Here is a 14,667-nt window from a genome sequence, read left to right as displayed (position 1 = left end):
GGAGAATCCCACTGCCGGTGAGGGTGTGCCACCCAGGAAAACGTGGCTGGACCGGAGAATCCTGAACCTCATTTTTAAATCTCTGGGGAAAATGTGCGATAATAAGTAGCCTTCTTTATTTTCGAACGCATGTAAAAGCTTGGTGCTGGAATTTAATTTGGACTACCATTAGAGTCAAAAAATATACACTCTGCACATACAAATTAGCTTGACCACTGCTAGTAAGAAAGCACATAAATTCTATCCATGACAGAATGTAAAGGGACGCAAAATTAATCTTAAAATTGGAACATCTAAATATTGAAAAATTGAAAAGAATTTAAAACTTAAACGATTGCAAGGATTTAAAATGGGCTGCCCCAAAAGATCACACTTTCAGGATCAATTAAGGTTTTTAACATGGAATTTTTCAGGAAGTAATGATATTAAGATGAAAAGATGTAAAATTGGGATTAGGTTTAAATCTGCCAATGGCTGGTACGGAGAATAGTTTAAGGTAAAGTAGCCACAGGCCCAGATGACCACAGGCTGCTTTCCCCTCTGAGGGGGGAGAGCTGACTGCTGGTGATTTTCCTGAGGATCACCACACCTGAGGCGAGGGTAAAGGTTGAGAAGGCGGGGTCTTCATGAATGACCTCAGCCGGTACGGGAATTGAACCCCTGCTGCTGGCCTTGCTCGACATCATGGACCAGCTGTCTAGGCAATTGAGCTAGCCGAATGGCTTACACTGTTCCTAACCCCCCAAATCATTGGACTGCTGTATTACCTGATTGCTGTCCACCTGGTAGCCGTGCTTAAGAGCGAAGATCTTGCCCAGAGATATTGTAATGCCATATCCCACAATGGCCAAAGCGAAAGCATCTCCTAGAAGACTGGAGGCCATGCTGAAGTCAGGTGGAACTGGGGCTTGCAGGCTGTGTACAGTGCAAATGAAAAGAGGAAGCAGTGAGATCAGATCACATCTTCAACTTTCAGCTTTTGTCACAGTGAATGGGAGATTTGGCTGGACATCAAATTCTCCGGCTTCACTATCAGCGGTCGCAGCGTGGAGCCAGCATGGAGAATCCCGGCCCAGATGAAATAGGCACTAGAATAAGCAATTTGGTCTTTAAGCCTTTTCCACCATTCGAGAAGATTGCGGCTGATCCTTTACCTCAACTCCATAGTCACGCAGTATCTCCACATCCTTAATTCCCTTAGCATCCAAATGTCAAATGACCTCGATAAGAGACCATGGGCTTGATTTTCCCAGTTGGGCAATGATCGTGATGCTCACCTGAATTCCAGATTGAAGCCTGGAAGCCGCTATGCTGGGATGCCTCTGGTGGCTTTCCCAGAGCTTGCCAAGTAAGAAGCAATCTCCAGGAACCCTGTGCAATTGTGGGCAGCACGGTAGCATTGTGGTTAGCACAATTGCTTCACAGCTCCAGGGTCCCAGGTTCGATTCCCGGCTTGGGTCACTGTCTGTGCGGAGTCTGCACGTTCTTCCCCCTGTCTGCGTGGGATTCCTCCGGGTGCTCCGGTTTCCTCCCACAGTCCAAAGATGTGCAGGTTAGGTGGATTGGCCATGATAAATTGCCCTTAGTGTCCAAAACTGCCCTTAGTGTTGGGTGGGGTTACTGGGTTATGGGGATAGGGTGGAGGTGTGGACCTTGGGTAGGGTGCTCTTTCCAAGAGCCGGTGCAGACTCGATGGGCCGAATGGCCTCTCTCTGCACTGTAAATTCTATGATTACAAATGACCACAGAACTGAGAAGCCCAACAGGAGGTTCTTCTGTGATGTGCAGTGGTGGAGGCCTCAGTGAAATCTGGTGGGACTCCCAACATGCTCATGGCGCGCGCGGGTGGGGGAGGGGAGGGTGGTTTGAGGACGGTGGTTTGGCAGGGGTGCCAATGGGAGGGGAGGGGGGGCAGTGGTTGTTGCCCTCCGTGGGAGGCACTCCATGACTCATGAGCTGGGAAATTTAATGATTAAATAGAAAGGAAATTAATTTAAACAAGAAAACTATTTCTCAAAATATCCCACACTCAACTGACCCTTTAGGAATCTTTCCCACAACTTCTATTCCATATTTTCCGACTAGATCAACGTTTGATGAAATCACAGTGGCGATTATTACCTGTTTGGGAGGAGAACAGAAAATTAGTCATTTTAGGTGTTTCTAACTCACTGATGGGGATGGACCCTGCCTGCACGGATGGGGAGTAGAAGTTGGGACTGTTTCCGGGTCCCCAACTCACCCTCAGGGAGAAAAGTTACTCCGTTGGATTTTCATGGGGGCACTCCCTTCCCTTTCCAATTGAGGACGGTGGTTTGGCAGGGGATGCCAATCAGAGGTCTTCTGGCTTGGGAGCAGCAGCAGTCTGCAGTCAGGGGTAAGTAACCGAGAGGACCACCAGCATGGAGGCATCCTTCGGCAACTTTTCAACCATAAATTTAAAAACCAAGAGTGCAGCCAGGCCGTACCGTGAAGGTGGAATCTCTGTGCGCGGAAGCCTCTCGGTGAACTCGTTCCCAGGCGGACAGAGAGGGCCTGTCGGTCTGCCTGGAGCATTGTCCCCCAGGCCTATCGCTGGGTGCTCACTTCCAGGATGTTAAACCGGCCCCTGCAGTGCAGGGAACTGGAGGCCGAAAGGCTCCCAGTCATCCTACTTAAATTTGCTTCAACAAGGGCCAATAACAATCTTAATTGGCTGTCCACCGCATCGGACAGGGTAGCCATGCTGATTCCACTGTTCCTAATCCCACCTCTGCCAAAATGGCCAGCGCCTGGGCGAGTGCTGGGTAACCAACCGTGGTGATTGTCCCTTTCCGGGCAACACAGCAGAAAAAGGTTACCTGGCTTGGGCCACCAATTGGGACTCAGCGTGTGGTATTACCCCAGGGGGTGGAGCTCTCTTTGGCTAGAATGAAATGAAATGAAAATCACTTACTGTCACAAGTAGGCTTCAAATGAAGTTACTGTGAAAAGCCCCTAGTCTCCACATTCCAGTGCCTGTTCGGGGAGGCTGGTGCAGGAATTGAACCGTGCTGTTGGCCTACCTTGGTCTGCTTTAAAAGCCAGCGATTTAGCTCAGTGTGCTAAACCGAGACATGTAGGGAGCTACCTGAACAATTCTTATTAATAAATCCTCTTTGTGTTCACCAATGAAGTCTGTGAAAGTGCATCTTTACACCAACAGGCCTGAAAATTCAACCCAAAGAGTCTTTTCTTCCCCATAAACTCAGGTTAGCTGAATTGCTTTGTCAGCAATGAGGTTTTATTACTTTAAAATATGGAACGAGGGAAAGAAGGAAGTTCAAAATTGATTTGAAGACTCAAATTCTATATTGGCATATTTAACAAAATATTCTCGGATTTAAAATTTATAGCCCTTTAGTTTCTTCCGACCACTTTAAAGGAGGAAGAATGAAAAGAATGAGGGAGAAGTAACACATTTCCTTGTGTTGAGCCCGGGTATTCTGGGTGGCTTAGATTTGGCAAATTGGCTCAGAATACCATCAAGAAAGCCTTCACCATCAATCCAAGAGAAAACAATTGTACTTACTGTTGTGTTGTGTTACTGCTAGTAACATAAACTGCCACTTGATGTAGGCTCTGCTGAAAGATTCTCCCGACTCGGAGATAAGTTTAACGTATTTATTGAACAATCAACAATGCTCTTAAATTAGTTCGACACTCTATTAATCTGCCTCTAGTAACTCAGTCTATTCTGCTAACTATACAAGCTTGCTCTCGACCATGTGCTAGGGTGTTATGTTGCTGATAATCAACCCTGTCCTGCTCTCTTGGTTTCTGCCAGTGGAAGAGGCAGAGCCTGTGTGCCTTGTCCTTTTTATATGGGTTGTGGAGTGCCCCCTTGTGGTAATGCCACCTCTGTGTGCCCTGATTACCCATTGGTTGTGTCCTGTTCTAATGACCCATTGGTTACGTGTCTGCATGTCATGACATCTCTGGTGCTCCCTCTAGTGGTTACTTAGTTGTAGTGTATTTACATTAACCCCTTGTGTATATACAGTGATGCGTATCACTACACTTACCTCAATGAATTCGATAGGAATTGGTATTGGCAATTTAGACTTGAAATGGTCATTTATCACTTTCACAGCAAACATTGTGGACATGGCAATAATACTGACAACCATGGTGCCAATATTCGTCAAGTGCAGTGCTTTGACCACATCGATTAAAGTCTGAAAGAGACAGAGGCAAAACATGAACACACCAATTGATAGAAATGAAATGAAAATTGCTTATTGTCACAAGTAGGCTTCAAATAAAGTTACTGTGAAAAGCCCCTAGTCACCACATTCCGGCGCCTATACCGGGAGGCTGTTATGGGAACTGAACTGTGCTGCTGGCCTGCCTTGGTCTGCTTTCAAAGCCAGCGATTTAGCCCTGTGCTAAAGCCCTGGGACTTGAACTCACAAGCTGCCAGCAAGGAACAAAATCCTCATTGCTTTGATCTAAAGAAAACCCTGTCTCTTGAAGCTCATGCTTTAACATTTTTAAAAAATTTACATTTTTATTTCATTTATGGAGCGTATGTTAGGAAATGGAGCATTTTCCCCACTCTTCAAGCCCAGCCCCCAAAATACGTTAGATGGAGAGTAAAGCTTCTGTCTCTGTGTTTTAATTAATCAGAGTGTGTTATGGCTAAGAACATTTTTACAGAGTTGCATTTCTTAATAACCTTCATTAGCACCTTGTGCAGACCGTGTGGAGGGATATCAGCTAACGTCACCAAAGAAGCACAAAACATGGCCAATTCTGATGGCTGAAAGAAAATAAGGCCCAACAGAACCAATGGTTCCAGGCTCCAGTTTCGGCCTGGTTTGAGTTAGCATTCTCAGCAAGGGGAACAGAGCTCCTATAATTGACTTTAGTACCTTGAGCTTGGCAAGGGAGAATTAGTACCTGCTCTTGTTTGATATTTGGTCACCCATATGTGAATGGTTGGACTTAGCAGATATGCCCCAGGATTGACCATCCTGGGTGGGATTCTCCATCATGCAAGCCCCGTTATCCGGCACGGCGCGGCCCCGCTGGCAGCAGGATTATCCATTCCCCCAGCTGGCCAATGTGGTTTCCCATTGTGGGCCACCCCATGCCGTCAGGAAACATGGGTGCGCTGCCAGTGGGGCGGAAGATTCTGCCGCTGGAGAATCCTGCTGCCTGTCTATTGTCAATGTCTAAGTTGCCAGTAGAATCATAAACCTGAAGTTGACATGAAGGCTTCACCTTCTGAAGGGGAGAGCTGACTGGTGGGATGGTTTAACCTGCGGATCAACCACACCTCATGCGAAGGACAAGGTTGAGAAGGCGAGGCCTTCATGAATAACCTCAGCTGGTACAGGAATTGAACCTGCACTGCTGGCCTTGCTCTGCATCATGAACCAGCTATCTAGTCAAGTGAGCTAAACCAGCTAATCAGAATTATATAGCGCAGTGGAAGGCCATTTGGCCCATCGTACTTGTACCAACTTGCAAAAGTGTTCGTTCCAGCTCCCTTTTCTCGTATCTCTGCAAATTGTTCCTTTTTGAGTGTTTATCCAATATAATTTTGAAAGTTATTGAATTTGTTTCCATTACCCTTTCAGGAAACACATTCCAAATCATAAGAACTTGCTGATTAGAAACTATTTCCTCATCACCCCTCTGGCTTTTCTGTCTGTAGCGAGGTGAAAAATGTCCACATGGCGAAGGCAGTAAAGGAATCTTAGCGCCTTGAAACTGTACTTCAGCACACCTCGGTGCAAGCAGTGGGGGCAATGGGTGGAATAGAAACATTAAAAAACTCACACAGAATAAAAATGGGCTGATTCAAACACAAGTTTGTTTTAGTGGTGAAGGCCTTACAGGCAGAGTGGAATTTTCTGTCATTTAATGTGAACTTCCTTCTTCAGAGAAGACAATCTGCCATCCTTACTTGGTCTGGCCTACATGTGGGGCTGGTTTAGCACAGGGCTAAATTGCTGGCTTTGAAAGCAGACCAAGGCAGGCCAGCAGCATGGTTCAATTCCCATACCAGCCTCGCCGGAATGTGGCGACTAGGGGCTTTACACAATAACTTCATTTGAAGCTTACTTGTGACAATAAGTGATTTTCATTTTTCATTTCATGTGACTCCTGATCCATAGCAGTGTGGTTGACTCTTAAGTGCCCTCCGAAATGGAGGGCAGTTATGGGTGGCATGGTAGCACAGTGGTTAGCACTGTTGCTTCACAGCGTGAGGGTCCCGGGTTCGATTCCCACTTGGGTCACTGTTTGTGCAGAGTCTGCACGTTCTCCCGTGTCTACCTGAGTTTTCTCCGGGTGCTCCGGTTTCCTCCCACAAGTCCTGAAAGCCGTGCTTGTTAGGTGAATTGGACATTCTGAATTCTCCCTCTGTGTACCTGAACAGGCGCCGGAGTGTGGCGACTAGGGGATTTTCACAGTAACTTCATTGCAGTGTTAATGTAAGCCTACTTGTGACAATAATAAAGATTATGTTAGGAATGGGCAATAAATGCTGGCCCAGTCAACAATGCCCATATCTTGTGAATATATTTTTAAAAAATCAATAATTTACTTTAACCATGATAAAAATTAGTGTGATTACTTATGATGTTATTTATAATTTGTTCTCTATCACTAAGCGAAATGATTATTATGGAGGTTTGACTGCACAGGTGTGCCAGTTGCTTATAGAGCCAGATGGATATCTGAACCCAAGCTTCAAAAACAGCTTCATCCCCACTATAGACAAAATCCAAATCCAAATCCAAGCTAAGTGTCTCCAAATCATACTGAAGGATTATCTAGACTGGAGTGAGAAAATTCAGGAGCCTAATGCTAGATCCACCCCTCCAGATACGTCCCATTGGTGAGCCAGTCTGGCTGGTCAATCATTAACAATTTTAACCATGCCTTGTACTGTTGGCCTACCATGTTTTGATATGGGATGACTGCTGGAGAGACATGGATTGATTCATTGCCTGATTTTCCATCTTGGCGCCATTTCAACAGGAAAATATTCTTCCTATCTCCTCTTCAATGAAGACAGATATGAGATATGTGCTTCAATTACCCAAAAGTCGCCCATTTCATTCCAGTATTAAAACCTTTATTGCTTTCAGAATTCACAAATAGCAACCAGTTACCCTTTGGAATGCCCCCTCTTTTATCAGTTTAAATCAAGGACAGGCTATTTATAGGCTATTAACAAATAAGCTACACTTGCGTTCTTTGGAATGTAGAATGTTGTGGGGTGATTTGACGGTGGATTTTAGGTTTCTGAGATGAAGTAATTATAAAATTAGAGGCAGGATATTCAGGACAGAAGGAAACATTTCTTCACACAAAAGGTGGTAGAAGTGTGGAACCCTCTCCTCAAAAAAGATTATTGGCATAATTAATCATTTTCAACTGAGATCAATAGATTGTTGTTAATTCAAGCGTAGTAAGGGGACTGGTGGACAAACGGAGTTAGGGCACATTTCAGCCATAATCTCATTGATTTACAGAATAGGGTCAAGGGGCTTAATGGCCTACTATAGTGCCTATGTTTCTCTGATTCTCTGATTCCATCAGATTATTTTTATCACTGTGGTGCTTATAATACAAGCGAAGGGTTATTTTGCAGTCTGCCTCCCCTGCACCTGTGGTCTTTGAAAGATTTATGTATATCCATGTTGGTAATTGTGTCCATCTGGAGGAATAGTCTGAGTATAAGTTATTCATTAATGAACAACTATTGCTACACTTGGCCGTGTTCTGTGCCCTTTCAAGTATTTCACACTTTATACTCATGAGAGACCGGGTCACTCAAAGTTTAGTCACCTCCCTTGTGGTGTTGAATGAGTTGGGTAAAGGGCACAATAAGACATACGTGATTTATTTAACCCTTTCATGATTCTGACAATGCGCGGTTAAGGGGCGAAGTATCCTGCTGATTTGGAAAGGAGAATCGGGGGATGGTATCTAATGACACGGTGGCACAGTGGTTAGCACTGCTGCCTCACAGAGCCAGGGACCCATATTTGATTGTGACTGTGTGGAGTCTGCACTCTCCGTGTCTGCGTGGATTTCCCCAAGGTGTTCCGGTTTCCTCCCACACTAGAGGAGCCCCAACAGAATTTTTTCAAAGACAACCCGTGGGGAAGGAAAGAGAGAGGTCCCCCTCCAACTTTTATGGACTGGACCAGAAGTGCAACGGCCAAAAAAGCGGCATTGGAGCAGCGGGAGAAGCGAGGGGAAAAAAACAAAATGGCGGCGGCCGGGGACAAAGCGGAGTGCGGGCCGGAGCTGCAGGAATTCATCAAGCGCTGCTTCGAGGAGCTGCGGAAGGAGATGCTGGAGCCTATACTGTCGGCGATTGAAGGACTAGGGATCACCCAGAAGGCCCACGAGGTAAAGATCCAGGAGGTACAGAAAAGAGTCAGTGAGAATGAGGATGAGCTCTTGGGCCTGGCGGTGAGAGTGGAGCAGCACGAGGAGCTACACAAGAGGTGGGCGGGAAGACTCGAAGACCTGGAGAACAGGTCGAGGAGAAAGAATCTGCGGATCCTGGGACTCCCTGAAGGAGTGGAGGGGGCCGATGCCACGGCATACGCGGGCACGATGATCGGGGCGATGATGGGCGCGGAGCAGTAAGTGGGACAATGCAGAGATCCGAATATACCCGGACTGGAGCACGGAGGTTGCAAAGCGGAGAGTGGGTTTCAACTGGGCCAAAGCGGTGTTGCACCGGAAAGGAGTGAAATTTGGAATGCTGCAGCCAGCGCGACTGTGGGTCACATACAAGGACCAACACTATTCTTCGAAACGCCTGAAGAGGCGTGGACCTTCATACAAACCGAAAAGTTGGACTCTAACTGAGGGTTTGTGAGGGTGTGGGGGATGTTTGAGGTTTGATGTGTGATGGTTGTTGTATATAGGGGGTCAATCACGCGCAGGAAATGTTACATGGGCTGGGGGAGAGAGACAAGGCCGCGACAGGAGCTGCGCCAGAGGGGGCGGAGCGGGCTTTGGAAAGCGCGGGGTTTTTCCCGCACACGGGAAGAAAGGCGGGAAGGGGAACGAAGGAACGCATATTGATTGGGAGACTCCCACACGGGGAGGTCAATGAGATGGCGGGGGAAGCCGGGGTCAGCAGGTGTCAGCTGACTTACGGGAGTGACATGGGGGGAGCAAAAAAGCTAGACAGGGGTCTAGCGGGGGGGAGGGGAGGGGGGGAAGGGGGGGGAAAAAGGGTTGCTGCTGCACTGGCCGAAACGGAATGGGACACAGAAGAGGTGGTCGGGACGGGGGTCCCCCGTCTGGGGGACTGGAGGTTGAGGGAGGCGCGGACACGGGACTGGCCCAGAAAAGGAGGTGGCTAGTCGGCGGGGGGGAGGGTGAGAGCCCCTCCAATCCGGCTGATAACGTGGAACGTGAGGGGCCTGAACGGGCCGGTGAAGAGGGCTCGAGTGTTCGCGCACTTAAAGGGACTGAAGGCAGACATGGTCATGCTCCAAGAGACACACCTGAAGGTGGCGGACCAGGTCAGGTTAAGAAAGGGATGGGTAGGACAGGTATTCCACTCGGGACGCGAAGAATAGAGGGGTGGCAATATTGCTGGGAAAGCGGGTGTCATTTGAGGCCAAGACTATCGTAGTGGATAATGGAGGGCGATATGTGATGGTGAGCGGTAGGTTGCAAGGAACGTGGGTGGTGTTGGTAAACGTATACGCCCCGAACTGGGATGATGCAGGATTCATGAAGCGCATGTTGGGGCGCATTCCGGACCTGGAGATAGGAGGCCTGATAATGGGAGGGGACTTCAATACAGTGTTGGATCCAGCACTGGACCGCTCCAGATCAAGGACTGGAAAGAGGCCAGCGGCGGCCAAGGTGCTTAAGGGGTTTATGGATCAGATGGGGGGAGTGGACCCATGGCGGTTTGCAAGGCCGCAGGCCAGGGAATTTTCTTTTTTCTCCCATGTGCACAAAGCCTACTCCCGGATAGATTTTTTTGTTCTGGGCAGGGCGCTCATCCCGAGGGTGGAGGGGACGGAGTATTTGGCCATAGCCGTTTCGGACCACGCCCCGCACTGGGTGGAACTGGAGCTGGGAGAGGAGAGGGACCAACGCCCGCTGTGGCGGCTGGATGTGGGACTGCTGGCAGATGAGGTGGTGTGTGGGAAGGTGAGGGGGTGTATCGAAAGGTACTTGGAGGCCAACGACAACGGGGAGGTGCGGGTGGGGGTGGTATGGGAGGCATTGAAGGCGGTGATCAGGGGAGAGCTCATCTCCATCAGGGCTCATAGGGAGAAGACAGAGGGCATGGAAAGGGAGAGGTTAATGGGGGAGATTTTGAGAGTGGACAGGAGATACGCAGAGGCCCCGGAGGAAAGATTACTGGGGGAAAGACGACGGCTCCAGATGGAGTTTGACCTGTTGACCACAGGGAAGGCGGAGGCACAGTGGAGGAAGGCGCAGGGGGCGACCTACGAGTATGGGGAAAAGGTTCTGCGTAGGTTTGGGTTCGGGGGACGGTTTATCAGTTGGGTTAAGCTCCTTTACAGAGCCCCGGTGGCGAGTGTAGTGACGAACCGGCGTAGGTCGGAGTACTTTCGGCTGTACCGAGGAATGAGGCAGGGGTGCCCCTTGTCCCCCCTGTTGTTCGCATTGGCGATCGAACCCTTGGCCATGTCATTAAGGGAGTCTAATAAATGGAGGGGGGTGGTCCGAGGGCGAGAAGAGCATCGGGTGTCGCTATATGCGGATGACCTGTTGCTGTACGTGGCGGATCCAATGGAGGGGATGGTGGAGGTCATGCAGACTCTAAGGGAGTTTGGGGAGTTTTTGGGCTATAAGCTCAATGTAGGGAAGAGTGAGCTCTTTGTATTACAGGCAGGGGACCAAGAAAGAGGGATAGGGGACCTACCGCTGAGGAGGGCGGAGGGGGGCGTTCGGTATCTGGGGATCCAGATAGCCAGGAGTTGGGGGGCCCTACATAAACTGAATCTGATGAGGTTGGTGGAGCAAATGGAGGAGGACTTCAAAAGATGGGACATGTTACCGCTCTCGCTGGCGGGTAGAGTGCAGTCGGTCAAAATGGTGGTCCTTCCGAGGTTTCTGTTTGTGTTTCAGTGCCTTCCCATCGTGGTCACCAAGGGCTTTTTCAAGAGAGTAGGTAGGAGTATTATGGGGTTTGTGTGGGTGAATAAGACCCCGAGGGTAAGGAGAGGGTTCCTGGAACTCAGTAGGGACCGAGGAGGGTTGGCGCTGCCAAACCTAGGGAGCTACTACTGGGCAGCAAATGTGGCGATGATCCGCAAGTGGGTTATGGAGGGAGAGGGGGCGGCATGGAAGAGGATGGAGATGGCGTCCTATAAAGGAACGAGCCTGGGGGCGTTGGTGAGGGCACCACTGCTGCTCTCGCCGACAAGGTACACTACGAGCCCGGTGGTGGCGGCAACGCTAACGATCTGGGGCCAGTGGAGACGGCACAGGGGTGCAATGGGAGCCTCGGTGTGGTCCCTGATCAGGGATAACCACCGGTTTGTCCCGGGGAAGATGGACGGGGGGTTCCAGAGCTGGCATCGGGCGGGGATTAGAAGAATGGGGGACCCATTCATTGACGGGACATTTGCGAGCCTAGGGGCACTGGAGGAGAAGTTTGAGTTACCCGCGGGAAATGCCTTTAGATATATGCAGGTGAGGGCATTTGTGAGACGACATGTGAGGGAATTCCCGTTGCTCCCGGCACAAGAAATTCAAGACAGGGTGATCTCGGGTGTATGGGACGGGGGGGCAAGGTGTCGGCAATACACCAGGAGATGAAAGAAGAGGGGGAAGCGCTGGTAGAAGAGTTGAAGGGTAAATGGGAGGAGGAGTTGGGGGAGGAGATCGAGGAAGGTCTGTGGGCTGATGCCCTAGGTAGGGTTAATTCCTCCTCCTCGTGTGCCAGGCTCAGCCTGATATAATTTAAGGTGGTTCACAGAGCTCACTTGACGGGGGCGAGGTTGAGCAGGTTCTTTGGGGTAGAGGACAGATGTGGAAGGTGCTCAGGGAGCCCGGTGAACCATGTCCATATGTTTTGGTCATGTCCGGCACTGAAGGGGTTCTGGAGAGGAGTGGCGGGAGCAATATCTCAGGTGGTGAAAGTCCGGGTCAAGCCAAGCTGGGGGCTAGCAATATTTGGAGTAGTGGATGAACCGGGAGTGCAGGAGGCGAAAGAGGCCGGCATTCTGGCCTTTGCGTCCCTAGTAGCCCGGCGAAGGATCTTTCTAATGTGGAAGGAGGCGAAGGCCCCCAGCGTGGAGGCCTGGATAAACGATATGGCTGGGTCCATAAAGCTAGAGAGGATTGAGTTTGCCTTGAGAGGGTCTGCGCAGGGGTTCTACAGGCGGTGGCAACCGTTCCTAGACTATCTCGCGGAGCGTTAGAGGAAGGTCGGTCAGCAGCAGCAGCAACCTGGGGGGGGGGGGGGGGGGGTGCCCTGTGAGGGGGAGGGGGGGGGGGGAGGAAGGGGGGGGGAAATGGGGGACTACCTGGGAGGGTGGATGAGCAAGATATAACATGAAGGGTTGGGGAAACTGGCACGTAAGGGAGAGAGCCAGTGTACAAAGCTATGTAAACATATAATTTTGCCATGTATGTATCTTGCTCTGTGCGATTTCTTGTTATTTTGTTACGGGGGGGGGGGGGGGGGTTATTGTTTGTAAGGGAGAAAAATTGTGTTAAAAAACTTGAATAAATATCTTTTTTTAAAAAGATAATCTCCTCCAGCTCTCCAATGTTTCAGAACTCTGCATTCCACCAACACTTGCCTCTTGAATGTCCTTCACTTTATTTAAAAAAAAATGTTTTACTTCATTCTTAAAGGTACAAAGCCAATGTTCAGAGTAGACAGACAAACACTTAATCCATCTCATTACTTGCTCCAAAAGCCAATTCAAATTCAAATTCAAATTGAATCCAATTCATGTTCTCCACAAGAGAGACATACAAGATCCAAGCTGACAAGAAAAGGCGTTGCACCTCACCCTGGGCTTGATTTGATGCTTGACCTCATGCAGGAGGCCGAGATGCAATATCCTCCGCTTCTTCCCCCCCACCAGACCTGCCTTCACTCATCCAGAAAAAAGCAAATTACTGCAGATGCTGGAATCTGAAACCAAAGAGAAAATGCTGGAAAATCTCAGCAGGTCTGGCAGCATGTGTAGGGAGAGAAAAGAGGTAATGTTTCGAGTCCAGATGACCGTTTGTCAAAGCTGAATTTGGCTGAATGTCAAATTTTGTTTAACTACCATCCTGTCAACTGCTTTGGAATTCTTTGCAATGTTATAAATGCAATTTGCTGTTATTTTTTTCCCCAGCATTGGAGATTAGAATGCAAAGTACATCTGACAATCATTGGATCCAATCGTTCAGAATCCATCAGCGGTCACAAACCTAAATCTCACACTGCACAAAGCCATCTATTACTCACATAGATCAATGAAAGGGGTCCATTCTTTCTGGGAATAGAAATGCCAAACACATACTTCAGCTGTGACACCAGCACATGGACTGCTGCGCCGGTTGTATAACCGCGGACGAGAGGGTCAGACAGGTACGTGACAACAAATCCAAATCGTATCATTCCCAACAGGATCTGCACAGATTGAAGAAAAAAACAAGCTATTGATACAACAACCTTGCTTCCAACCTGCTGATGATCATGATGCCTCGTAGGATCTATTCTTCAGCTCATCTCCACTTAACCTGTGGACTTTATCAGAGTTGTGTGTGTGTGTGTGTGTACTGGTGAGCTCGTTTGGATCAACAGTTTTTTTTTAGGTGGACAACTATTAATACTCTTAGCTATGTTGCATGTCCTTTGTGAGCACAGGCAATTGAAAGAGTTCAAATATTTAACGTAACTTTATCTTCTTGAAGATCACACTTATGCTTCCCAAATCCCTGATGATATTGAATGGATTGGACAAAGTCCATGATAAGACAAATAGAACTTGTCTTAAACTTTTAGCCGCAAAGAATATCAGCAGGTATCAGAATGGCCATCAATTATGGACCAGCCAGTGATAGATCCTGCCTCTTATTGATTTTGGCTCTCACGGATCCTGCCTGTTATGGGCCCTGCCTGTGATAAACTCTGCATGTTATACACCCTGCCGTTTATGGATCCTGCCTGTTGTGGACCCCGCCTGATTTGGACACCGCCTGTTATGGACCCTGTATGTTATGGACTCTGCCTGTTATACATCCTGCTCTATCCCTGTAGCCCCATTACTAAACCTAACCTGCACATCTTTGGCCACGAAGGGGTAATTTAGTATGGCCAATCCAGCTAACCTGCACATTTGTGGACTTCGCCTGTTATGGACCCTGCCTGTTATGGACCCTGCCTGCTGTTGACCCTGCCTGTTTTGGACTCTGCCTGTTATGGACTCTGCCTGCTGTTGACCCTGCCTGCTATGGACCTTGCCTGTTATGGACCCTGCCTGTTACGGACCCTGCCTGTTACGGAATCTGCCTGTTACGGACCCTGCCTGCTGTGGACCCTGCCTGTTATGGACCCTGCCTACTATGGACCCTGCCTACTATGGACCCTGCCTGTTATAAATCTGCCTGTTACGGAATCTGCCTGTTACGGACTCTGCCTGCTCTGGACTCTGCCTGCTCTGGACTCTG

General features: G+C 48.8%; 1 protein-coding gene across 2 annotated transcripts in view; it reads right to left on the bottom strand.

Moving 5' to 3' along the window:
• LOC140388526 (solute carrier family 26 member 6-like) overlaps window positions 1-14,667 on the bottom strand; it is a 182,758-nt gene that overhangs the window by 57,786 nt on the left and 110,305 nt on the right. For both annotated transcript variants that reach the window (XM_072472883.1, XM_072472884.1), the window contains exons 6-9: window positions 13,463-13,627; window positions 4,044-4,196; window positions 2,039-2,121; window positions 768-915 (exon numbers count right to left, since the gene is read on the bottom strand). In XM_072472883.1, coding sequence (XP_072328984.1) covers window positions 768-915; window positions 2,039-2,121; window positions 4,044-4,196; window positions 13,463-13,627 — 549 coding nt within the window. The remainder of the gene's footprint in view (window positions 1-767; window positions 916-2,038; window positions 2,122-4,043; window positions 4,197-13,462; window positions 13,628-14,667) is intronic.

This window comes from Scyliorhinus torazame, chromosome 13 (assembly GCF_047496885.1).
Source record: "Scyliorhinus torazame isolate Kashiwa2021f chromosome 13, sScyTor2.1, whole genome shotgun sequence".
Taxonomy (NCBI): domain Eukaryota; kingdom Metazoa; phylum Chordata; class Chondrichthyes; order Carcharhiniformes; family Scyliorhinidae; genus Scyliorhinus; species Scyliorhinus torazame.
The sequence above is the reverse complement of the archived record's forward strand: the minus strand, read 5'-3'. Positions and strand labels throughout refer to the sequence as shown.